The 27,089-nt window shown below is 39.4% G+C and overlaps 2 protein-coding genes across 7 annotated transcripts; one reads left to right on the top strand and one right to left on the bottom strand.

The window, feature by feature from the left end:
- Window positions 1-2,027: 2,027 nt before the first annotated feature.
- On the bottom strand, window positions 2,028-11,668 carry LOC120798647 (1-phosphatidylinositol 4,5-bisphosphate phosphodiesterase delta-1-like). 5 transcript variants are annotated; one of them, XM_040143084.1, is made up of 15 exons: window positions 11,575-11,668; window positions 9,775-9,933; window positions 8,739-8,967; window positions 8,375-8,504; window positions 7,662-7,890; window positions 6,189-6,390; window positions 5,558-5,702; window positions 5,298-5,450; window positions 5,002-5,154; window positions 4,753-4,912; window positions 4,278-4,394; window positions 4,014-4,192; window positions 3,753-3,885; window positions 2,945-3,094; window positions 2,028-2,704 (listed from the first exon to the last, which is right to left on the bottom strand). In XM_040143084.1, the coding sequence occupies exons 1-15, from the start codon at window positions 11,606-11,608 to the stop codon at window positions 2,613-2,615; spliced, it is 2,265 nt and encodes a 754-aa protein (XP_039999018.1). In that variant the 5' UTR covers window positions 11,609-11,668; the 3' UTR covers window positions 2,028-2,612. The 5 variants fall into 5 exon arrangements, with proteins under 5 accessions (XP_039999018.1, XP_039999019.1, XP_039999020.1 ...); XM_040143085.1 differs by lacking the exon at window positions 11,575-11,668 and adding an exon at window positions 11,113-11,139; XM_040143086.1 differs by lacking the exon at window positions 11,575-11,668 and adding an exon at window positions 10,997-11,019.
- Window positions 11,669-11,703: 35 nt separating this feature from the next.
- On the top strand, window positions 11,704-27,081 carry LOC120798648 (serine/threonine-protein kinase OSR1-like). Of its 2 annotated transcripts, XM_040143088.1 has the most exons (18): window positions 11,704-11,772; window positions 14,071-14,375; window positions 15,000-15,112; window positions 17,076-17,184; window positions 18,518-18,659; window positions 19,472-19,527; window positions 19,777-19,886; window positions 20,014-20,115; window positions 20,374-20,507; window positions 20,639-20,687; window positions 20,790-20,855; window positions 21,066-21,188; window positions 21,951-21,986; window positions 22,157-22,306; window positions 22,418-22,523; window positions 22,631-22,699; window positions 23,183-23,247; window positions 23,388-27,081. In XM_040143088.1, exons 2-18 carry the CDS (start codon window positions 14,306-14,308, stop codon window positions 23,460-23,462), a joined length of 1,575 nt encoding a protein of 524 aa, XP_039999022.1. In that variant the 5' UTR covers window positions 11,704-11,772; window positions 14,071-14,305; the 3' UTR covers window positions 23,463-27,081. The 2 variants fall into 2 exon arrangements, with proteins under 2 accessions (XP_039999022.1, XP_039999023.1); XM_040143089.1 differs by lacking the exons at window positions 11,704-11,772; window positions 14,071-14,375 and adding an exon at window positions 14,409-14,701.
- Window positions 27,082-27,089: the final 8 nt, after the last annotated feature.

Below are 27,089 nucleotides of genomic sequence, written 5' to 3' on the forward strand. Positions count from 1 at the left end.
GGCATTAACATTGTGAAACAATAAAATGAAGCAATGAAGCATGAAAAAGCTCTGTAGTGCCATCTAGGGATTGTACACCCCAACAAACCTCATTTGCTTTATTGCTTGGTTTATGGATCATGATGTTATAGGGGAAACCTATACTACTTCATAATTCCCACCATTTTTTTTCCAGTTGAAAGAATCCTTCAGGCATATTAAAACATTTTCTTTCTTTTGCGCACACGTTTGTGTTGGTGATGAGTGCTCTGCTCATGATGATGGTTTCAGTGCAATGTCCTTTTCTAGGAAGCGTTTGGTCCAATCTCTCAATGATTACCTTTCTGTGAAAATGTTGTTTGTATCATTGTGATATTTTTCTACCTACCTATTGTCAGTATTTCGTTTGAAAAGTTGCATATTACCCATTGTATCCAGCTTTTTGTTCCTCTTGCTTTCAGATCTTGTAATGTCCCTCTCTCTTGCCTTTGGCAAGAGTTCTCAGTCAGGTCTTGTCTTTTCTATCAGGACGGGTGTGTGTGTGTGTGTGCGTGTGCGTGTGTGCGTGTGTGTGCACACGTCCTTACAGTTTTTCTTTGTGTTATCACCCCACTCATAATCACACGTTCATCATTTTGTATTGATTTAACACCAAAGTTCTACAACACTTGAGTTCAAGTCACTGTTTTTGTTTTTTGTTTTTTTTCCTTTTTGATCAGGTTCTTCACTTTTTGTTCTTGTTGGCTTACTTTGAGTGTTGGCAGCGTGTTGTCATCCTGAGCATCAGTTTGTTTTTTTTTTTCTTTCTTTCCATAATAAAAGGCTTCATTGAAACAATTTTGTCATGTCTATTTTTTTTTTCCAAATGTCTGATACTGTACATGAATTAAGGCCAAAGACCATCACTTTACACCTGTGTGATTTAGGTTTCCACTGTTTCTCTGTAGCTGATATGGTATGAAACTCAAAGTCATGAGAGAGAATTTTACTCTGTTCTGTTGCTATATTTTACAATCAACTTATTTATTTTGCCATTAATTTCCTTACAAATATGTCACAATAAAGCACATTTTTATGGTGAAACGTTGCTTGTCTTTTGTCAGCAGACTAATGACAAGCACACTTCAGTTTTTAATCTGCCTTTTTTCACTAGAACAAGCTTATTGGGTCTCTTACAAAGTGGCAGTTAGTACGACAACATTACATCTATAACAATTTTTTTTTGGCCGCTCATGTGCTGTTGGAACAAGCTTATAAGTTTGCAAACTTCTTAGCAAACAGTTGCCTATTTACACGTTCAGCAAATATGGGGAAACGCTAGTATCCTTTTGAAGTTGTTTTCTGGCCTCCAGATCCTGGATCAAAAGAAACGAAAGTAAAAAGCTCCCTAGAATACGGTAGGTACTGATTATCTGTGGGATTGTAAGGACAACCCCTTTGACACACAAGTAGTCATGTGATCCATTGCTTATATAAGATATTTCTTACAGCCGCTGTGGGTTCTTAAGACATGAAATGACCTTACATTAGTCAAAGGCTTCATGTCATTCAGCAGTAGGGTGACCCATGAGCTCTACATTTATGTGTATCATCTCCATAACCTCTTAACTCTGTGTACCCTTGGTACACAAGGGTGTGTCCATTCAAAGTCCACTAGGTAATTATTTTCTTCTGTGGAAGGACTCAAGTAGTTAAGCCTCAAACAGGTTTCCTCCTTTTGGTGTTTGCATAAAATAAAGTGGTTCAAAAAAGAACTTGGCTTTTACTATTGTATGCACTGCATGCTACTATTGAGCCGTAAGCTTTGTGAATCTCATAATTAGTGAACAGATGGGTTATTAAGTACTATACAGCTGTATTATTCAACAACATGGCACTGGGCAAGAAGCCCAAAGGTTATTAACAAGGTTTGTCTTAACAGTCCAACATGACTACAGGTGCAAAGTTTATCTGTGCGGAAACACTGTTTTGTTCAAAGTGCTGAAAAAGAAGATTGAGACAGGTGTTAGTTTTGAAAATGTTTTATCTTCATCTTGATTTATAAAAAGATTAAGTAGTCATGATGATGTTGTTACATGAAAAATAATCATACTTGACTAAAATGACTGATGAAGACAGCACAGAGTTTTTACAGTGGCTTATGTTTCTCCAGAATTCATAAAATGGTCATTTGAATATAAAGATTTAAATACACACTACATTAACTGACCAAAAATGAGGGACACAAGAAGTCTGAACATGTTATTACACTAGAGCCACTCATACAAACCAATTTAAACCATTTGTATAATGTCATTCACCTGTAGTATTATAAAGTTTAGCAAACCTATAAGTGTAGGTACAGTATTAGAAAGCATATACCCACCTCCCAAAGCAACTCATTTCCAGTTGCAGATGGAGATCTTTAGATTTAAAAGTCACTCTTGTCCCTCGAGAAGAATGTAGTCTTTATCTAACTTTTATAGTATCTGTTCAAGCTTCTGGAATGAAACCAATAAGTTTATCTTGGCCTAAAACTACAGAGCAAAAAATAAAATAAAAGAGAATATAAAATCTAATTAAAAACAGCCAAGACATGGCAGTGTAATGGAGAGCATAGTGTCCTGCAGAGGAACATGCCAGTCGGTGACGTCTCACTCAGCATCAAGGACCATGATGTGTACAAAGAGTCTAGCTGAGGGGAGAAGGTCTCCGTTCTTACTGAGTAGAGGCACGTGTCTGTATCCTGTGTGGGAGCACAAAGTGGTTGCAGTCAGTGATGAGAAAAAGGAGAATATGAAGAGCTCTTTGTGCAGCATGTGAATTGAGCTCTCTATGCTCAACCAGCAACGGGAGAGTTCCTGTCTCTCCTCATTTATGAAGTGTGAAAACAACCAACTATCAGTGTTCTTAAATCATTGGGTTACATGAGGAAAAAAGGACCTGATAAATATATCAAATATCACCAGCCAGTTGCTGAACTCACCCATTTTTAAGCTGTTGAATGGAAGTGTGTACTGTCCAACAAACTCATTATCAGACACTGAGTCGTGGTCTTCCACAACAAAGCGCACTAGTGCCAGATCTGGCACATACACATCAAACTGGAAGTTTTCATTCCACGCAGGGTTAAACCCTACAAGAAAACATGGAGAAAAAATACCCTCAGTTATACGATGTTTCATGGTTGTTCTGCATCATTCATTTCTGATGTTTGGTGCAGTCCAAGAGTTATTTTCTAATCTTTTAACCTGTTTCGTCTACTTCAAAGGCTTCCCACATTTCCCAGAATGCATTTTGACAACCCCCAGAGGGTGTGACATTAGTTACATGCAGCAGTGGTTTTACTTGCTGATAGACAAATAAACAATGTAAGCAGAGCAGGAGTTTTTTCCTAGCCAACATGAAGCAGCAGTTTTACAACTGGCTATGAATGCTACCTGTGTTGTGATTGCAATGCATTCTGGTCGACTGAGGCTTCTACTGGTACTGACAGTTTCTACCATACCGATAGATAATCCTGAAGTCACCCCAAATACTGATGTTTTAGGAAATTATAAAATGTCAAACACAATGTCAATGTGATAAAAATATAAATTTTGCATTGGCTGTGTTCATCATAATCCGCTAGAATTAAGAAATTATAAAGCTCCAAAATTACAAAATAAATGTAACACTACAAAAAAGCTATATATATATATATATATATATGACCAATATCTACCTTCTCTAAACTGTACAGAGACATATAAGTACTGAATAAAACACGTATATAGTGTTGTAAGGAACAGCACCATTGTTTCCAATAGGACTGGTTTCTTTCTCAGCAACATCAGCCGGCACTCCGTACACCTCCACTTTGACCAGCGGGTCCACTATGGAGGATTTCTTCTTGTTCACTTTTGGGAGCTGCTGGGCTGATATAATCTGTTGACAGGTGGAGATACATACATCATGTCAGAATCAAAAAAGATCCTTCCCGATATGAACTCTTTAAGGACTTTGAACAGCGAATGCTTTTGAATAATTGCAGTGTGTTTGTTCACAATCCTCACCATGACATGGAGAGTCTTGTGCTTCAGCCAGTCTCCTCGGGTCAGAGTGATGGGTTCAAACTCTGTGGCTATGTCCCTCATGTAGGCTGGTTTCAGGATGTAGCCGCTCTTCCCGTTAACCAGGAATCGGCCCTGGTTCAAATCCATGTCTGTGCAGGTCGTCTGGAAGTTCAGGGCCACTGAAAAGGAATTATTAAGATGACTGACGGCAGTGATCTATAAACTAAGCAACCGTTTCTCATTAGTTCAACTTTGTGATCTTACCGATTTGGCAGCCGGCGTTCCACAAGGGCACTGGGTTGTAGTTGGATGAATCGGTCCTGGAACCTGCTGGATAGATGCGGCTCAGCTTGTCCACATTATGATGGATGTAGGCGTTCGCTGTAGAGAGCACATCAAGACCAAAGAACAGAGTTATCAACTGAGCTGAAATTAAGTTTCTAGTTTTCTGTCATCACACAGGTACCACAAGATACAGTACGTATTATGTGCACTTGATTCTGACAGCGGTGGCATCATAAATTGAACAACTGTTTATCAGTTCCCTTTCTCAAGTATATTTAGAGATATCAGGACATGAAGTTATGTGGAAAACTGATAGGAGAGAGACACATACAAATATGAGACCTGATTTTACCAAGTCTTCTTAAGAAATAAAATGAGACAAGAAATGTTTACTTAATAAATAACAAATCTTGACACTAAAACACGAGTGAATTCAACCTGAGGTCTTCCTCACCCGACTCCTCTGCCAGCCTCATTGCCTCTCCCTCCTTGAAAGAAGACATCTCGTAGAAGCTCTGGTTTTTTCTGGCGTCCTCAAAGCCGTGGAAGTGGACGCTCTTACAGTAGATAACCATGTCTGACAGCTCTTTTGTTAGTTTCAGCTTCTTCTTCTTCTACATATTTAACAGAAATCAAGGGTAAGTAAAAATTATATATCTGCTATTTCATTCATTTATTTACTCTCCCTTGACGTAACTCCCACCTTGCTTTTTTCTCCCTCCTTCTGTTCCTCCTCATCTTTGGAGTCATCCTCCTCCGTCACGTCGATATCATCAGACGCTGTCTCCTCATAAACAAAGCTGGCCTCCAGTTTGTTTAACCTTTTCCCTTTGATGAGGAACTTCCCCTTTAATTCCTAGAGGTCCGTGCACACACACAAACACACACAAGCACATAAAACAGTGTAAGGGACTGGTAACATTACAGCGAGCTTTCATCAAAGGACAAAAAAAAGGGAAAAAAAAGAAAATCTACCTATAGGTAAGAGTGAACACCAACCTCAGGAGATGGGAATTTTGTGGGCATGCTGTCCCCCAGGGGCTCGGTAACAAGTGCGCTGCCCAGGATGGAGCTCATGTGGCGGGCCATGACTACCTGCTGCTCCACACTGCAGTGGTTCTCCAAGGAGAGGATCACAGGGTAATCCGATGTCTGAGGAAGACCAGACAGAAGACACACGATAGAAGGAAGGAGTTTTATTAGAAACTATACAATAATATACTTGATTCTACTGGATACTATACTACTACTACACACACCTTAAAAGCATACTCGTTGATGGCTTTGATCACGTCTTTGAAGAGGATCTTAGAGGTGAGTGTGTAGCCGTGGTAAACCACTGGCTCATTATCTGATCCATCCCAGCAGTCCAGCTCTACGCAGCGGCAGCCCTTCAGCAGAGCCCTGGGAGAGACACAGCCAGTATTAGTGACGGAATATCTGCACTAACAAGTAGCTCTGTATAGCAGCCAGAAGGACCTGAGGTCACTGTCAGTGAAACCCTGGTGACAGATGGTTAAGATAAATGAATTTGTGTCAGTGCAGCAATTCACAGGAGAGGACGTTAGATAGACATATACAGTACCACAGACAATTCCCAGTTTTCCATCCAACATATATCAGCCAAGAAATATGAAAATCCTATAAAATCTAATGAAAATAGAGTGAAAGTGCTACTATAGTGTAGAGCCTGGAGCAGTGTGAAAATAAACTGTTCTCACATGCCACATTTTCCAAACTGAGAGTTTCTGTAATTTTTGGTTTCTACTGATTCTGGTTGGAGAAATATCTGCAGACTACAGTGACTTTATCCGTATATTACAGCTATAACAGCCGAAATGATTAGAGACCTCAAGGACAGATTCTTAGAGGTTGGATGAAAGCTAGTACCTGACATAAGCATCTGTGCTGCTGGGCCCTTTGAGCTGATCCTCCATGAGGTAGGTGTTGTGTGAGGAGGAGATGAAGTAGTGATTGAGGGGCTGGCTCATGTCCTGGTACACTACCTTGTGATCTGAATTTAGGATCAGGGCGTCTGGATGATGCATGTACATGAGGAAGCCATCTTTGGACAGCAGCTTCTTCTCCTTGACTGAAATAACACAAGGGCAAGGCAGCTGATGTGACAGTGGCGCATCAGAGCAACAATAACCTGAGGATCAGTCATTTATCCATGGAAAAAGTGTGTGAATGTCATATTATGCTGACTCCCTTAAGAGGATCAGGTTTCCGTTCTTATCTCAAACTGAAGTCCAAGATAAAAGATCCTTATTGAAAAGACTACAGGTGAATAAGTTGAATCAGAGTTATTTCCTGCTCTCTTTCACTTAGATAGGAGTGAAAGAGCCCAACAGGCTTGGCAAACTCTGAATTAACATGTCCTTGGTTGTGGTACAGTTGAGGTACATCTATGCAAAACAGTCACAACACATCATAATCTTTATGGGCACAAACCTCACGGAATAAATGGTTATCATTGCAAACTACATGTACTTTAAGTTTATCTTGTAGGTTAATATTAATAGGCTCTAGTCACTGCCTGAAAGGCCTGTCTCAGTGGTTAGCTGGCCACCCAGCATGGTATTTGACTTGGAACATCGCTAATGTTGTAGATCTGTTATTAGGAGTTATTCCTTAAAGCCAATTTCTCCTTTGTGGTAGCACAGTGGCATCAGCATACTGAAAGCTACACACAGTTACACACGTCTGCGCTTTGAAAAGTCATGTCCGTTTAATCTACAATTACTCACCAGTGCGGTGCACTGGCATTAATCCAGGCCCGACCCACAGAGCAGTAGCATGAGCTCCTCTCAGATGACACAGGATTCCTGCTACTTTTTGAGTTTTGGACACCAGACTGATGCTGCAAAGCCCATGTCATGAATGCATATGGGGAGACAAATTTGTGGTCTCACTTAATTTTAGTGAGGCATTGAGCAACCATAAATCCTAGTAGTGAGTGACTATTAAAATAAGATCAGAAATTGATTCTTAAGGGTCATTCTTAAAGACCAAAAATCAAAAATATCAAAAATGTTAGAAGATGGAAGAAACATATCATCACTACTACATTAATCCCTAAAAGTGATAAATAATAACAAAAATTCTAATACAAATGCAAAATACAACAAATATCTAAACTACTATAACTTTAGTATTCAGAGTTATACAGCCCTGCTGGTTTCCAGTGCTACCCGCTACTTTGGAGCATTCACTTGGACACCCCAGCAGCGTATCAGTCCCTGATTAAGGAAAACCAGCAGAGCTGTGATGTTGAAAGACTAGGGTTGAGAACCACTGCTCCACCACACCATGGACTAAAAACCTGAAACAAAAACATGTGATTTCAGATAAGGTACTGACCATTTTCATCGGGCTCATACTTCTCAATAATCTTGTGTGCGTCGGCCAGTGTAGCTTTCTCTCTCTGTTCTTTCATCAGGAAGCCCAGTAGGTTTTCAGGGCTTATGAAGCCCGTGGTTTTAGCGTACTCTTCATAGATAACATTCATTTCCTCCCGTTGGGTCAACAGGTCGTAGAAATGTTGAATCTCCTCTCCAGCCAGGTATCCAGATTTTGATTTGTCACATTTCTATATGATGGAAATGTAACATGAAGGTTAGTCCACATTTTACATTCAACCAGCTGTACTGTGAACGTGGTACTTTACCTTAAATGTATTTTTTCTAATTTTCTGTAAACAGCTGTTTACTTAAGAACAAAACATTAAATACAGTCTGCCTAGGGGCTTTATTTAACCATACTTTCCTAGAGGCAAAAATCAGACTAAAACTTAGTTCACTGGACTTTACAGTCTCCTTTAAATTAAAATTTCAATCAAATCATTGCGGAAGAGAAGTAAAGTTAATCAACACCACATTTGGCCTAATATATCCAGTTAACACTGTTTTCCTCTTATTGTTTTCTTATAATGAGAACTCCATCTGCCCACCTTAAATAGGTTCCTTCAGTTTAGGTGAGAAGCCTTAACCTGCAGCAGTGTTTTTAGAGCTTCTAATGACATCTACAAGTGATTTTCATCATTAGGAAGCATTAAAAAGCTTTGAGGGCATCACCTTGAAGAGCATTTCAGCGTAGTCGTCGTCCACTTCAATGTTGATCAGAGAGAGGAAGTTCTTGACATCTGACTGGTTCATCTTACCATCTTTGTTCTTGTCTGCTTTCCTCAGGCAGCTGAAGATCCAACTAAAAGGTTTTTAATGTAAGGAAGTGGATATATGCATTTTCAAATAGACTATCGGCTGGATATATGGAATGATATCAAGTACATCAAGGTGTGCAGCAGGTGTGCCAGGGGTTCCTAAACCACAGATACTGTTATGACAAGTTTTTAACCAAGAATAATGTAGGTGGGAGCAGCAAAACCTCTAGTCAGCAGTAATGTTCACAGTAAAACTTATACTGTCATGACAAGGATACTGCTCTGTCTTCTGCTGGGAATTAAGGTTGTTTATTTTGAAGATAATTTTCTCCAGGCTGTCGACCCACTGCTTGGCCTCCTCCTCTGAGCTGGCGATGAGGTCCAGGTTCTTGCGGCGGCCCTTGAACATGATGGAAAAGCAGCGGCCCTCCACCTGCTCCTCTGTGTACTTCCTCAAACCTTCTGACTGGCGGCCCATTCTCACCGCTGCGATATCATCAACTGAGACTGAAGACAGGAGAAAAGCTGCATATGTTATATTATACTTACAGCATTGTATTTAATAAAAGAATTCCCTGCCATAGGATGGATAAAGTTAGTCTACTTCTGCTAAAAAAGATGCTCTTTTGTACTTTAGGTATTTTCAGGTATCACAGACCAGCCTGCTTGGTAAACATAAGCCCCCTGTTTGCAGTTTTATTCACTGACGTCATATTACAAGTTTCTAAGAATTGAACTTGAACCGTTTTCAAACAGCTGCCTTTTATTGCTGTTTGAAGTCCCTAATGTGCGGAGCTCTTTGATGCAGCTTTAACGTTTGCATATCATCACACACAGCGATAGCAAAAAAGACATCACTATATCACAGTTATCAGACTGTGATGACATGAGAACAATTAATGGATGTAATCCAAGCGGAAAATATAACCAGCCATTTAAACCACTCCTCCACACACTATAAAAAAAATCACTATCTCTACAAACACACCCACAAAACATATCACTGCTATCACAAGCAACCCACTTGTGTATGTAATAAAAAGGTCTTTTAGACGAAATAATTTATAGCTGTATGAGCAGTCCTCCACTTTTATAATCGAAAAATTCATCTGACCTGAGAAAATTGATCATAGATGGTTTTAGTTTTATCAGCAATGAAAACATATATGTATTGGATGTTATTAGATAACAGTTATAAGTAAAAAGTAAAGAACAAGTGTGAGACATGTTCACCACAACAACAGACAGATGTGTGCAAGAGTTTTGCTGATGGGTGTCACATACATATAGGTGGGATGCTGGGAAAGAACTCACAGGTCTGGTTTGTCTTGAAGGTTTTCTTGGATTCGTGCCACATGGTCCTGCAGTCCTCCTGGAGTTTGAAGTAGCGGGTCTTCTTCCAGGACGGGGAACGGACCTTGAGAAGATCTCCCCCCTGCAGGAGGAACTGGAGGTCCAAATCGCCCTCCATACCTGAGAAACCAGGGGGCAGAGAGTAACATTCAGCAGATAAAACATTGAATTTCGGCACACCTACTGATCTGAAGCCCATTTTACACAATCCATATGTCAATTCACTCAAATCTTCCACTCAGCTCTCCTGTCTCCTTCTAACTGGTATTCATCTCAAAGAGCAAACTTCCAAAACCACAAGCCAACGGGGTAACCAGGGGCAGGATGATTCAGAGCCCATAACCATGCACAGATTTACAGCTTTACACTTTAAAGACAAGTGGAGAGCTACACTGTGACAACAAAGCATGTACTGTGGTCGCACCCTGGATAACCCTTTGGTCCCATCTGCTGTAAGGTATCGTTCAAATAAATGCCGTGCAACCTACCGAGGAGCCCCACGTTCATTTGTATCACCTTCTGGCTTCTGTCATATCGTAGTAATTCCTCAGATCTGCTAAATTTCGGTTGTCTTTGAACGCACTCCATGATGGAGCCGAGACGCTACCAGACTGTTTACAAGGCGCTTGGACCGACCAGTGTGTGAAAGGGCGAGTACCAGGCGCACTAAGTTCACTTTTCATTTCTGTCAGGACTCCGTCTAGGCTGTCCGCTGACAGCCTGGCACGTACTGTAACTGCTGCGATTAGTAATGTGTGCATACTGCGCAACAGGAGATGGCTCAAAACTTCCGTCCCTCTTACGATAAATGTTGGTATCAGAAAGTAATTTCATAGGATATTTCTGGGAAAAGAGTTGACCAATTTGGAAGACAGAAACACCATTTTTTTAAGACAACCAAATACCCCGTAGTTACCTTTAAATAAACCATACCGTAAAGCTAATAAATTGATTTTATCTTACTTTAGCTGCTAGCTAGCTAATAATCATAAATATTGGCCTGTGTTACGGAAATTACAGTTTACAAACATTAAAGTTGGTTTAAAGTCAGAAGAAACTATATTAAACGCTTAAAATGTGGGCAAGTGAATCTATTGGATTAATATAACGTGAAAAACGACGTAACTACATTAAACTACGTTTAACCGTACGTTTAAATTACAGATATAACGTTATAGCCTACGTTTAGTGTCCTGAAATTGTTGCCTTCCGGGCTCCATCTAGTGGTGATGTCGCGATACTGCTTTGTGTGTGTGTGTGTGTGTGTGCTGTGATTTAAATGAAGCCAAACGCGCTTACACATTCTTAAAAAAACGTAGAGGTGCTGGCCGACAGGACAACAGAAAAAAGTTCTTATTAAACGCCCCTCGGTAACGTTGCTGGCAGTATCACTTTGTTTTTCTTCGCTGGTTAATTAGAGGCTGTGCGCTGCTTTGGTTTGGCAACAGTTTCTGCTTGCAGCAATGTGAAACTAGACTGGTTGACGGGCGCCACACCTTTCGGCAGACTCTAAACAAACGAAATTCTACAGGTGCTCTTATTCGAACACATTTCCCTCGATATAGTAAATGTCCACCGTTAGTGAAGGAAAAAGGTTGTCGGCGACAATTTACATGTAAGATAAATATATCAAAGACACTCCTATTTCATTTTGGCCTAAGAATTATTCACTGAATTATTCAAAAAATAAAAATCACCCCAAACAAATGCAATGAGCATTTTAATTTTGCACAATTAAAACAGAAATCCAAACTGTCCTACCGTTTTTTTTCTTTTCGACTCCATTCGTTCCCATCCTTTCTGAATTGGCTCTCTCTCTCTCTCTTTTTTTTTTTTTAAATAGTCAGGTTTGGCTTTTTCCTCGTTTCACCTGAAGCTGCTCCTTCTTTCCATGAGCGCAGTGAGTAGACGAGAAAACCTGGTTTTGGGATTGTTGGATCGAGTACGAGGACGACGCAGGTGGGTTTTCTCCTGGAGGTGTGAATGGTGTCAGCACTCCTGCAGGCTCCAGCACCGGTTTGACGAGCCTGCCATGCAAGCTGCACTGCTGATGTCACGACAGGGCAGGTTACACCTTAATACCAGCTTTTGGCATCAGGCATGGGCCTAGTTAACATACTGTTAGACTTTATGTCCTGCATTTTAAAGCATGCCACATTGTTAGCTGCTCACCTATGCACCTGCAGCCAAAGTGAAAAATGCTTTTTTAATCCACGTCTTTTATAATCCTGTTGTCTGTACGCAGGACTCTAGAGGAAACTCTAGATGTGAAAAAACCAGGAGGGGACGATCACCTGAGAAGCACCCATAAATCCCAAGATTCTGTAATCGGGTTTTATAAGTGATATTGTCGAAATTTCACCTCATGGTTGTAGTCAACTTCTGCTAGTCAACTGGCATTTTGTTTTTCATGTCGACACCTGTTCCCCATCTGAACAGAAGGTAAACATCAAGATGAATGGCAGAGTTGGCTCATTGCCAGACAGAGAGTTTTAGCATATTGCTTACATTCAATGGCAAAGATGAAGTGTTTTGCTTTCCTTTTCATGCGCAGCTTAGCCTTGGTAGGATAATAGCACTGCAATCACTGGTTTTTTGGGCCTCCTGTGGCTCTCAGCACTTCCCTTTCAGGCCTGGCTTACCCTCAGCGCACAGTCAGCAAGAGGATGAGTGAGCTTTAATGCAGCACCAGGGGCAGAGCTTCCAGGCAAGGGTCGACCACGTCCAGAATCCATGAGGTTCAGGGAAACAGGCAGGAAAACAGAGTGCAGCATGGTCTTTAGATTTGCATCAGTGCCATGATGCATGTTTGAGAACACAAGGCGTTGGTTGTGTTCTTAAATGCAGAAGAAACAGTCGCTGCAGATATGTATTTCATTAACTTTAACTATTCCCGGAGACAAGAAAATATGATATCTCAGCTTCACATTTCATATACTTGAACACCTTTCAAGAGGAAGAAACATAAGTATAAATCAGTTTGTCCAGAAAAGATTTATGCGTTACAAAGGTATAAAGAGCAAGGTCTCATTAAGGAACCATGGAACCGACCAATTAAGAGTGACTTCTCTTACTTTCAAAACACTGTAAATAGAAATTGTGAGTGACTTCTCTTGTTGATGAAGTCTGAGTCTTTGCTCTGTGTCTGTGCCCGTAGAACAAGCAAGAACAGGCCCCGCTGTTTCCTCACATACCAATGATGCCAGCCATAGTTTTTAAGGTTTTCGCCAAAACATCCTCATGTCTCAGGGCACTATTTCCATGTCATAAATTATGCAAATTCCTGATCTTACCAAAGGACATGTCCCAAAGAGGAATTTAGATGAAGCACAATAAATACAAATGATTATATATTTTTAAATTACATTTAGTTATGTATACTACATTGTGTTGAATTTTAGCACAGCACAGTGTTCATCTGTTTTTCATAGAACTTCTCGCCAAGAATGGACTGGTGTTAACATAAAACATTACGATATGGATATAACCTGACCAGAGATCACAAAGTAGGGTACAAATAAATGCTAAACATTTACTGTACTGGTCAGTACTGTACATAGGTACAATTTTAAAGCACTATAATTTTATTTCTATTCCACTACATTTTAGAGCATTTTTTTTTTTTTTTTTTTTTACTCCACTACATTTATTAAATAGCTATAGTTAATAGTAACTTTTCAAGATTTTACATACAAAAGATGAGGTTATAAAATAATATATTGTTATAGATTAAATTACCTAACATTATATAAATCAGTTAAAACTGGTGCAACCTCAACCAACTACAACATTTAAGTACTCCTTACATGTTAATGCATTGATAATAATAATCCAGAAAACTAGTATACAACTGAGCGGCCATTCTGCATAATGAATACTTTTACAGTTTTTGTTTAGGTACAATTTTGAATACAGATTTTTTTTTTTTACCTTTAATGGAGCAGTTTCATTGTGCAGTATTGCTACTTTTACTTGACTAAATGGTCTGAATACTACTGTTCGTGGTACTTGCTTGATAGCCTTCTCAAATTTCACTGAGGAAAAAATTGTGCAAGAAAAAAATTCAAGAGACCCTCTTACTAGAGGCATTAGCTCCCTCTACCGGGTGTACTGAAAAACAATTTTACAGGTGCGGGATATAAGAATAAAAGAATTCCTATCTCTTTTGTTAAGACTAAAATATTTCAGGTAACCGGAATGCCATTGTCCATGAACTATTACTTGTAAAAGTATGTTGTCTGTTTCCGAATTTTACAGATATTCAGCAGACAGTGCCACAACCAAGATGGCGGTAACTTCGTTCTTCCTCCTTGGTTCGTACGTAAATCGATGCGTCAGTCGCGCGTAAAGTTGTGTTGACATGAACTGTAGGAGTTGCCAGCGGAACAGCGGCAGCAAGCACCATCGGAGCCGAATGGAGTAATCACAAGGATAATATCCTAGACAGCGTCTTATTTAGAAGCATTGTTTCCACCGTTCCGACAGCGACGCCATGGCAGACGACCAGTCCTCTCAATCCTGGTCAATCGATAAGGATGACTACGAACTCAATGAGGTGATAGGTGAGTAGCTTAGCTTGCAAATGTTAGCACCCTAGCCTGTCTTTACAGCAGTGTCGGCTACCAACTGCCACTAGCCAACTAGCATTTCCATGTCTGTAGCTAACCGAAGGCCAGTTACAACCCGCTGATACATTGCAGGCAGGTTAACAGCTCAGCAGTTTGCCACAGGCAAAGCCAAATTAATTAACTGCTTCTGCTAGTTGGCAAGCTAAAGTGAGATACCTTCTTAGTAATTCCGCGCGAAGATTAAAAGGCTAGCTAATGCAAGTTAGCCTTCAGTCCGTGAAGATTCGTCAGTTGGGGTGGGAGGCGGTATTTTGCTGAAGGTATGACAACGGCTTATAGTGAACAAGTCAATGACTTTGAACAGGAGAGTGGGTTTGATGTGGTATCTAACTGCAGTTTTCTATTACTCAGTTAAATGTGGATTGATACTGCATATTACAGTACCGTGTAATAGTGAAATTGACCTTACTCCCTCGGTCTTAAACTAGTTCCGACTAAAATGTAGCAACTTTTCACCTTGTACAAACAAGATTTAGAGAAGCTGAAGCTGTCACAAAAGTCAAAGGCTTTACTTCTCCTACAGTGTGATGGTTTCACTCTTAATGCTGTTCTCCTCAGGGAGCGGAGCCACTGCAGTTGTCCAGGCAGCGTACTGCAAGCCCAGGAAGGAGAAGGTGGCCATCAAACGCATCAACCTGGAAAAATGTCAGACTAGCATGGATGAGCTCCTGGTAAGAAACCATAGCAAAATGTGGCTCTGCATCTGCAATCCAGATGCTCTTTATGCATGTGTCTGTTTGCTAGGAATGCTGTGGATTTGTGGGGTCCGATCAGTCAGTGATCAAAAGCTTAATACCACAACCACTACTAAGTACGAGAGCCAGGTAAAATTAATGAGACAATAATAATGACAGATTAAATAGGAATAAATAATAGCATGTTCCTGTGCAACAATGTTTTTTATAATGTGCACAGAAATATTATTGTTTTGTTCACATTATTTTACTTTTGAATGTTGATATTTAAATGGGACAGCTACAAACACTCAGATGAGATGAAAGTAAAATCAGTTTCCTACACACTTCATCTCTCTGTTACCTAGCTCATTACAATCAAGGTGAGCTGGAATCTGCCAGTTTTCTGTCGCAAGAACAGTAACTGGTGGGTTCTACACTAAACAGTGGATAAATGATAAAAATAATGTGGATAAATGATTAAAATATTGATATTAAATATTTAAAAAACTATTATTTTAAAGGTCTTTAGGTTTTAGAAAGCCTCTGACTTTGATGTACAAGTGCAGTGGAAAGTGGAGGAAAAGTTTTGCATAGCATCTGCATACAGTGGACATGCAGGATTTTACCATTTTGTACTTGAATAACTCATTGAACCGTGTTAAAAAGCAGTTGAGTAGTGATTTATGTAATGGAAATATGTGATACTCCCCCGCTATGAGTTGAAAAATCAAATTTTGCCAACACTGTACATTTTCTTCAGATTAAATAAATACTGATCGAGACTCATCATTCAAAGGAATTTATGCTATTTTTATCTAACCCACTACTTAGTATTTTTCAATTTTGCTGTACTGGTTCTGACCTATGCTCCTGACGGCTGCAGAAGCACCACCGGACTGCATTCTTTCCCTTCAGACCGTCATATGGCTCGGCATTGGTTGCAGATGGCAGCAGATCCCTCGATAGCAACACACGGCTATGAACATTTGCAATCGGCATTTTTCTGAAAACATCCCTTCAGCATAGGTGCCTTGCGATTGTTTGTTGCTCTCCATTTTTCTTTGGCCTGGATTTTACTGAGCAACTGGTACCTCACACATTGACGCCCCCCGCCTCCCCTCTCAGCTCCTCGCCTAATCTTTGGCATTTTTCAAAATTATAGAGTGAGTGGAGTAAGGCTCAGAGCTGGCACTGAAGTTACACTTTAATGCAGTAAATTAAATACTTGACAAGTCAAGGTTCTCAATCACGTAGATGCAAAAATCTAATATTGCCATAAAGCAGTCCTGCCTATTGTTTCCTACATGGAAGATAAAGATATGGCTACTTTGTACAGTCAGTATAGCAGTATGTCTACTGGTTGTCATATCTCCTCCAATACCATACCTTACAAATGGACTCGTTTATGTAGTTTTTGTGTAAATTTATTTTATTTTATTTTTTTCCCTGTTTAGAAGAGATAATAATTGTCACGTTAACACAGAACGTCTGAGAGATAACTTGCCTCTGCATCAGTCATTTCCTCCTTCTCTTTGGCCAATTATTGATTTTCAATGACTGTCATATATTGACATTGAAATTTATGCTATTTGATGTGAGTATTGCATTACATTGTCCTACATTGACTTTCACCTACTCAGTGCTTATATAATATATGAAGGTCCTGAATTCACCTATGTCTTTTACCTACGTTAAAAATGTCTTGGCTTGGTGACCCAGTGGTGATGTAACCGAGGTTACTCCACTGTCTTGAGTCAGAGGCACTGTGTACTCCTGATTTAGGTTTTGGGTTTTTAACATGGAGGTTTTGACTTTGAGGAATGAGTAATAGCAGGGACTGGGTTGTTTCATTGAAGCCACACTTGGAGTAAGATTTTTATTAAATGGAAGTGAATTTTAAAAGATCGAATCCTTGTATGACCTTTTATACCACATTTATCTTTTCTTTTCTGTGCAGAAAGAGATCCAGGCAATGAGCCAGTGCCACCATCCGAACATTGTGTCCTACTATACCTCCTTTGTGGTGAAGGATGAATTGTGGCTGGTGATGAAGCTGCTCAGTGGTGGTAAGTCCTGTAATGCTGAAAGAAATTTTTCCTCTTACTTGACTTGCTCTTGGCAAACTCTTATCTTCACCTTGACTTTGAATTGACTGTCTTTGCCATACCTTCCTTGTTTTATCTCAAATGGGCTCAGGTTTAAACATGAACTTAATGTTTGGATTAACCAGGGAGCCATTTGGGATATTCTGGCCAAGTAGTAGGTTGTGTTGTTTTTGTTGCCTTGCAGTTCTGGGTCAGGAGTTTATGTTTTGTATATTTTTGATCACATTGTACCTGTTTAATTCTGAAGACCGCAGTAAGGCTCTACATGCTACATTATTAGTTCGAAGTGGAAGGGAGGTTTAAATGGAGGGTGAGATGTTACAATATCATCTTTAAAAAAACTGCTGAACTACAGTATTAGACCCAATCGAAAGTCTGTTGTAATTATTAGACAGTGCTTAATAAGCCATTAAATGTGGCTGGTATTTTTTGTGTGACGTGTGTTTCTGGATAAACATTATCCAGAATAGTTTGGAATAGTTTGACATTTTGGGAAATAAGCTTATTTGCTCTCTTGCTGCACGTTAGATAAGAAGATTAATACCACTCTCATACCTGTACGCTTAGTATGAGGCTAAAACCAGAAGCTGGCTATCTTAGCTTAGCATAAAGAGTGGCAACAGCTAGCCTGGCTCTGTCTGAAGGTAACACAATATGCTATCTTGCACCTAAAGCTCACTAATTAACACATTACACCTTGTAACTTTTGCCTTCTCTGTATAACACCTATTTGTCAGTGTAGCCTATGAGAAGCCATCTAGAAGTCGGTAACATGGTATTTGACGATATTGTTAGAATTTATAATACTAGATTCTTCCACTTCAGAAGTGTATTTCTTACAATTAATATTTTTTAGTATTACTTCTGAATGTTTGAGAAATTTCTAAGCATCGTTTTTTGACACTTTTTTTGCAATTTGTGAAGGCAGGATCCTTTAAAGTAGCAGCTTTTCACTTTGACAGTTCACTAACACTGAACTTATCAATTCCTGGAAACGACAGACAACAACATAAAAGCAATACTTTAATGTCACTAGCAGGTTATTTGTAAGTTCACACGCTTTCTTCAAGAAGCTAAGGAGGTCAGGCACTGCTGTTGGTGCACTCTGCATATATATGGCAGGCTGTGTTTTGTGGTGTTTTACAAAGCAAGACACGACTGTGCTGGTTTTGTTTACAGTACAAACCAATACCAGCTAAATGTCACTCAGTGTTCCTTCAGCTACTTACCAAACTTGAGATTCCTTCCATGTACTGTAAGCATGTCTTGTGACAAGTCTCTGCCTCTCTCTCAGGCTCTGTCTTGGACATCATTAAACATATCATCTCTCGTGGCGAGCACAGGACTGGAGTGTTGGATGAGGCCAGTATCGCCTCCATCCTGAAAGAGGTCTTGGAGGGGCTTGAGTACCTACACAAAAATGGGCAGATTCATCGGTGAGTTACAATGATGTATCACCAAGCTGCAGGGCAATGCCTTGTTATCACTGTACACTGTCCTAATTGCACTTTGAATCCTGGTAGCCACTATGTCACACCATACACTCTCACTCAGTCTCAGCTCACTCAGACGCTGGGCCTTTCGCCTGTGCATATGAGTGTGCAGTTTGAACTAGACCTCGCTCCTTCAATATTTAATACACTAAAAATGCATAATTGAGGAGGTTTGTTTTACAAGAAAGTTCCTGCCAGGAACACTGTGACCCACCGCTGGGAAGAAAGGCCTCTCTGTATCCTCTGTGTCTTTCAAATGAACAGACTGTCCATTAATGCTCATAACTCTTGAATGGGTTTCTTTAGTCTCATTATTGTGACTTAAAAAAAAAAAAAAACAGTTATTTTGAAAGGCGAATTATTAGATTTTAAGAGAAAATTACACCTATCTGGTGTTACAGTTTTTGGACAGTATTTCAGTATTCAGAGAGAGCAGTTGCTGATTGAGCTCAGATGCTGTGGCTAACTCACTTATGCCTAATCAGGAAAGGGAGGAGGAGGGAGGCTTGGAACCTGGCTAATCCATTCCGGGTCTGTGTGCATAGTTTTAACTCAATGTATGCAAACAGAAATCAGGTGGAGTAAGACGAAGCAGATCAAAGGTGCAGCTTTAACTTGTTTGTGTGCAATAGTGAAGAGTATTTGTTCATTCGGAGAGTCAGTATGCACAGCCTAACCACTCCTCTGTTGATGCAGTCACTGACTTGTAATATCTTAACTTTACATGATGATTTAATCCTCCTCTTCATGCACAGGGATCTAAAGGCTGGAAATATTCTTCTCGGGGAAGATGGCTCAGTGCAAATTGCTGGTACACTGATTTTTCTACATCTATTGTGTTTGTACAACTTGAAATGATATATCTCTGTAGTCTGTTTCTGTGCAGATTTATTTGAAATTCTGATACATATTTAAAGGAACAAAGGAGGCCCACATTGCACTACAAAAAATAGTTTGTCTGAATCTTTTAAAACTGATTTAATCCGCTTTGCTCAAATTTTTTTTTGTTTCATACACTCACAATTACACACACACACACACACACACACACACACCCTAGACTTTGGTGTGAGTGCCTTTCTAGCAGCAGGAGGAGACATGACTAGGAACAAGGTTCGGAAGACATTTGTGGGGACGCCGTGCTGGATGGCCCCAGAGGTCATGGAGCAGGTAGGAGGCTTGTTTTGTAAATGACTTTCCTTCTCTGCCTCTGTTTCCTCTCTGTAGTGCCTCGTAACTGGGATATAAAAGGAAGATTCAAGTGTTTTGTTCACTTGGTTCTGTTTTTAATCCACAGGTCCGCGGCTATGATTTCAAAGCCGACATCTGGAGTTTTGGGATAACAGCCATTGAACTTGCCACGGGGGCGGCACCATATCACAAGTACCCACCAATGAAGGTAACTGTCTGTGCAGTTACTGTATCTATTTTCTTTATTTCACTAGAGAAAAAAAAAACACCTTAAATAGCTCAAACAAAACAATATGAGGCAAATTGGAGTTATGTAGATTATTGCTGATAATGGAGCAAATTATAGAAATGCTGATATCCTTAATTCAGTCTTCTCAGAGTGGCTTTAATAAAGATGCCCTGTTTGTATTTAAGAGTTTATTTTATATCTGTTTACTGACTAAAGCTAACTTTTGCATGTCTGTAGGTGCTGATGTTGACCTTGCAGAATGACCCTCCCTGTCTGGAGACGGGCATCACAGATAAAGAAATGGTGAAGAAGTACGGCAAGTCCCTCAGGAAGATGATCTCCCTGTGTTTACAGAAAGATCCTGAAAAAAGGTTAATTAGTCCCTAAACCATTTTTTTTTTTTTTTTTGGCCTAATGCCAGATTAAAGTTGTGCATGTTGCTTTTGATTCCCCAGTTGTGTAATTAATATAATGAGGAACCTTGTGTTTCTGTCCTATTTAGGCCAACTGCTGCTGAATTGCTGAAGCACAAATTCTTCACAAAAGCTAAGGTGTGTCCTGTGACTATTAGAAAAACACGCTGAAAATACTCCTGCATGTTTGAAAGAGAACTATTATAGATCTTGTAATAAATGTTTGTCTTTCTGTCACAGAACAACGAGTACTTGCAGGAGAGGCTTCTACAGAAAGGTCCAACTATAACAGAACGATCAAAAAAGGTTGACCAATACTATACATCTTTGTGTTACTGTACACTGGTGTGTTTTCTTGTCCACTGTGTGTCCCAGTTTCTGCCTAATCCATGCTAGGATATGCCTTTGCAACTCTGAAAAAGATTAACAAGGAAGACATAATGTAGAGTAATTATTAATTGTCACATGTCTTTCAGTTAGTTTTGTTTTATTTTTCTTTTAAAATGCATTGTGTAGGTGCGTCGTGTGCCCGGGTCGAGTGGCCGTCTCCACAAGACAGAGGACGGTGGTTGGGAGTGGAGCGATGATGAGCTGGACGAGGAGAGTGAGGAGGGCAAAGCTGCTGTGGCAGCTCTGCGGGTGAGCCTCTGCGTGCCTACATTGTCTGATGGGTCAATCCAGTTTACTTTATAATACTGTTTAATCTCAGTACACATGGTTTCCTTTTGACCAGCAGATGATGCTGTTGGATTACTGGTTTCCAGCCAAGTTTGACTTTGTTTTTGTCAAGGCCACCTGTCTCATTGTCAGTGTAGCTCAAGTTTAGGTCATTCAGGTAAATCAACTAAGAAACATGTAATTCTCAAACTTGATCTGACCTTGAAAAAGCCTTTTTTGTTTTCCATGTTGCATGTTGCAATCAGGGATTAAAGAATTTTAACAATTCTCATATGCTGTTGGGCTCAAGTCAATGTAGACAAAGTAAAAGTTTTTTTTTTTTTTTTTTTTAAATAGTTAAAAACAAATGCTGCAATATTTAAACAAAAATGGAGCAAATGTGAGTGTTACACATACCAGGATGAATTAGGTGTTATTGCATTCAAACTTAAGCGTCAGAACTCAATCCCGAGGGGAAAAAAGCTGTCAATTGGCCTAAACGATTTGCTCAGGTTACGTTTTCAAATAACTTTCCTATGTGTGTTCACACTCAATTCATGTCTGGGAGTGGGATTTTACTGTCTGTTATCTTAACTGTGATTTCAGTTAAGCCTTGTGTTTAGCGTCACCTGCCTTGTGTCAAATTCCTTCAATCCGACAATACTCCATCAGTCCACACATTCGGGGGGTAAAAGGGAAATTGCATGTTTTTAATCCTGACAATCTGTCATGTCCATTCTGCAGTCACCCAGAGTGAAGGACGGGTCCCAGAATCTGGAGGTGAGTCTATTTGTAGTGGACATGACCTGAAAATCCTGATTTATCGTAATGCCTTGACACAGCAATCTGCATGACTGTCTTATGTGTGTCCTCTTTATTTTTTTATTTTTTTTTCATACCTGTAAAACTGAAAAGACCCGCTGATTTAATTGCAAATTCGTATCTCTCAGCTTTTCCCACCAGCAGATGGCTCCACAGCACATCTGCAGCCACCCGCTGCAGCACATGAGAGCCCTGCGAATTTGGGCCAGACAGGAGAGGAGGCTCGACCACAGGCTTCAGCTCAGACAGCGAGCCCTTCACATGCACCCACTGCTCAGGTGAAAAAAAAAAAAAATATGGAGAGTGCTTAGTTAGTTCAGGCAAGTGCAAATGTGTTCCTGACAACCAGAATTGCTGCAATGTAATTCCTATTACTGTTGTTCTTGCAGTATCCAGCTGCAGCCGATGCCAGTATTCCCATCAGCCTCGTCCTGAGACTGAGGAATCCCAAGAAGGAACTCAACGACATCCGATTTGAGTTCATGCCTGGCAGAGGTAGGAATGATAACCTAATTTTTTTCTTTTTTCACGTGCTATTACACTCCAGTCTCATGTCTGTCTTTTTTCTCATGTCTGTCTGTCTTATCCTTGCCTCCCCTCAGACTCTGCTGATGGAGTTTCTCAGGAGTTGGTTTCAGCAGGGCTGGTGGATGGGAGGGACTTAGTCATTGGTAAGTTGGAGAAATAGCACTGTAGGGTGAGATATTTACAGTTGCATAGAAGTCTCTAATGAAGTCAGTTGCTGCTGCCTTGGTTTACATGTATTTCTCTATAGTATAAAAACTTTGCAGAGATTTACTCAGTGTTGTTTGCTGGGTTTCCGATATCAGAGCATCTGAACGGAAAGTTCACGATGTTAGATGTGTTAGATTATTTATCTCAAGCAAATTTCAGGTCACTGCAAGTAAACCTAAAAAATATAAATGCTTTGGAAAAAAGGTGTTAAGTATATGTGATTTGTTGTAAATGTGACAACAATTGTTGCAAAACAATTGTTGTGTATGATCTAAATACATCCAGTTAATGATTGCATTGTGTGCACATGGTTCCAGGACCAGTTATTTCCTGATCATGAGGGAAAAGTCTTGTAATCTCTTCTCATATTAGCTGGTCATCTGATCTAGTCCTCTCACTTCCTTTTATCTTCTGTCTAGTTGCTGCCAATTTGCAAAAGATTGTTGATGATCCTCATAGTAACAAAAATTTGACTTTTAAGCTGGTGAGTACACAGACATAACTATTTATGGAAATACAATGGATTCTGTCCACTGATGTGTAAAATATATTTTGAAGGTTTTATTATGGTCATTTTCTTGATCATCAATTAATTTTTTTCTTATGTGGCTCCCTGTCTTCCAGGCATCTGGTGTGGAGGAGTCTGAAATTCCTGATGATGTTAAGCTGATTGGATTTGCTCAGCTCAGCATCAGTTAAGTCAAGCAGAGCCAGCAACAAAGGACAGAAACTAATGGTATTGCACAGCTGCATTGTAGTCAATTCCAATAAACCACTACTGCCAAAGAGAGGAGGAGGAAGATGATGATGATGATGATGGTGAGACATGAAGCTGGCAGGAGTTTTACACTACTGCAGGATGCATGATGACCACATTGGGAAGAGGCTCAGTTCATCACAGGAATCACACTTGAAACGTTTACAGTGCGCTTATACAGTAAATGGGAGAAACAGATGCAATCAACTATATGAACTCCTAATTTCTTTTTCTTTTGTTTTCTTCCTCTTCATAAATAAGCACAATCCAAACCATCTCCTGCCAGTACTGGAAGTGATTGCCTTTTTCTTTCTCTTCCTTTTGATTAACTGTGCCACAAAACTCACAAGAGTGTCGTGCCACCTTTAAATGGCACTTTATGCTACACTGAAATTGAAAAGTGTAAATTCAGCCTTAGTTCATCCAACTATAAATTTAACTGGAGTGATTGGTGAAAAATTATGTTTATGTTTGATTATTTGGTGTATCCTACGTACGCCTATCTAGTAAATCTTTAAAAAAAATCACTTTTAATGATACAAATACATTATAAACACACTGCAGCATAGTTTTAGTTTAGTTCATTCTGTAAATTCAGATGGATTTTTACTTAAAAAATTACCAGATTACTGTATAAGGCAGTGCAATGAATTCTCTACTCCACAGTAAGAGTGTGTGGTGGTTTTGTTAAAACATAACCAAAGACTGCACCGTGAAGTCACTCAGATATACACATAAAGCTGTAACTGCTCTGTCTCATAACAGTAGTTACAATACTTTGTTAGATGGCGTTCTCCTGAGGTATTGAGGGAAGTCTTATTTCCACAGATTGAGACCTTCCTAATATTCTTATACTATGCAATAGTTATTTTCTTTTCACCGTATGTGACCAATAGTTGTAAATAATATTATCCTTGGGTTGAATAAAACCAATTTTTGTGCTTGTACCTGAAAAGGAGTTCATAAAGAGTCAACCAACAAAACAGGCAGCTTTAAGAACCTGCGGTGAGGATTTATTTTCATTTTCACAAACATATTGATAAAGTGAAAAGTTAACACACCAACAGACAGACACGGGTAATTGCTTTTTTTCTATGTCCCCTGTAAAATCTAATTTACTCGGCTTACAATTATTGATATTACAGCTGGGAAGAATCCTGAATGTTGGCGATGAGTGTTGAGTCCGAGGCAGCTTGTGTTACAGGCTGACTGCTAATGAACTTCTGTGGAGGTGTGCATGCTCAAAAACTGAAAATGTTCTACCAACGAGAAATAAAGCTAAAAGGGCCAGTTCACCAAAATTGCAAAAATAGATGGTTTCACTGGCATAAGTGGCATTTAGCCATGCAGTTGGTTTGGTCTTAATTGTCAAGGTTTTGAGATACTTGTGTCTGAGATTTCTGCCTCCACCCCAATAAAATAGAGAAATTCATAGAAATTAAATTTTTAGCTTTAGCTAGTGTCAATGGGTCTGTCCACCATTGTGGTCCACACGGAAATAACCCCAGAACTATTGGATGTATTGTAATGAAATTTGCTACATAAATTAATTGTCCTTAAAGGATGAATCCTCCTGACTTTGGTGATTCTGAAATCTAGCTCTACCATCACATCAAAATTTCAGTTTGTTCAATACTTGTGTTTATGACCAAATGCCTGCAAAACTAATGACATTCCCATCAGCCTGAGCTGTACTTTGTGTTTATTTCTGATTAGCAAATGCTAAAACACTAAAAGAAAAATAAAAATAAAAAAAAGCACTGCTGTGCTAAAGCATGGCCAACTAGCATGGCTGTTGACTCTGTGTTGTTGGTGCTCTCATCACTGAAAATTATATTTGGGAAAAGTCAGAAACAACATTTACTTCCACAGATAAGTCATGGAACCCACTGTGAACAGTTTTCACTGGAGGCACTGAAGAAGTAGTTTCTAAAAAAATAAAAAAATAAATAATGATAGTGTGTTCTGTTGAGTAGGCACTGTTTGGATAGGAATGTTACCGCTGAATTTTTAGCAACGCTAGCAGCATGACTATGGATGGTGATCCCCTGACTTTACCTCTAGTGCCTCCATGAGTTTGACATTTCAGTTTTTTGTGAAATATTTCATATTTCATGAAATTTGCTATAGATATTCATGGATTCATCAGGATGAATCCATGAATACTTGCAAAACTAAGCCTTAGGGGAACTTTGTGTTTAGTGCTAATGACCAATTGTAAGCGTGCTAAAAGATTGAATTAAGATGGTGAACGTTTTTACACGTACTAAAAATAAGCATATTAGCATTGCCACTTTGAGCAACTCAGCATGCTGACATTGGCGTTTAGTTACAGCCGTTTAAGAACAGCTAGCATGGCTGTAGAGGCTTTGTCTTATTCAAATTTAAGTTTTCTGTGCCGTAAACGTCAGAAACAAAATTCCCTTCATCTCCATTGTAGTGGGGGGCAGCAGGAATCACAGCAAATAAAATTAAAAACTGACTGCATGGCTGGATACCACTACAGGTAACTTCATATTTTGGGTGAAGTAACCCTTTAAACTTCTGCGGAAGCCAGTTATTACTTTAGCTTTTTGTCAGTAGGCAAGTTCTTTTCACAGTACTGTAGTCTCTTTGCTTTATAAACACTCACCAACAAATCACCATCGTCACTCCAGGCGTAGCTGTATGGTTGTTTTGTACCACCTAAAAAGGGCTGTGATATAGCTCCTAGTTCAGGTACTGATGTAAATGGTGTATGTAAAGACGTTGTAAATGTACGTATGATGGCAACTCCATGCACTGTCACACCAACAAGTTTGTATGTAATGATGTAGATGCATTGACTGTTTAAATGTACATGTCAGATAAAAGGAACATTTTACTTGTAAATATTGATTAAGGCAAACAGACTGAGACTCATGTTCAGTACATAGAGTTTAATTTGTTTTGTAGTGTTTTCCAATGTTGGCATTTGTAAGAGCATCACTAATCATGCACAAATTATTTGTTCAAGTGGCACCTTAATGATATGTTGACATGCATATTTTTTGGAATTACATGGGGCTCTGTGCTTTGATGTCATGATGGGCAGTTTTTCTCCGTGAGACCTGCCCAAGGCTGATGGATAAAATGTTATTTTATCAAGACAGATGGCATAGGTTACACCTTTCTCTCTCCCGGTGTGTGTATGTGTGTTATTTTGGTGATAAAATGATAGATCATCAAAAGCATTGAGCTGGAAGTCACTTAGATTTTCTAAATTTCTTTCCCTTCAATCGTTTACTCATCAGAAAACCATCATTCTGCCTCTTCATGGTAGCAATGAATGATTAGTGTTAATTTAATCAGATGATTGGCAAGTACATTTTTCTTTTTTTAACCTTTTTGTTTTTTGTTTTTTTTTACAGATCATTACATATATTTTTAAATATGCTTAATCATAAAAGGTGTACATCCACAAATGCATAATTTGAAGTGGAATATTTGTGATAACATACAAAAGAGATTCCTTGAAAAATTATATACATTGTTGGAAAATGTCCACACGTGCAAAATGATTTTTAGCTGAATAAAGTCACTTGATGGAA

Source organism: Xiphias gladius, chromosome 14 (genome assembly GCF_016859285.1).
Source record: "Xiphias gladius isolate SHS-SW01 ecotype Sanya breed wild chromosome 14, ASM1685928v1, whole genome shotgun sequence".
Taxonomy (NCBI): domain Eukaryota; kingdom Metazoa; phylum Chordata; class Actinopteri; order Istiophoriformes; family Xiphiidae; genus Xiphias; species Xiphias gladius.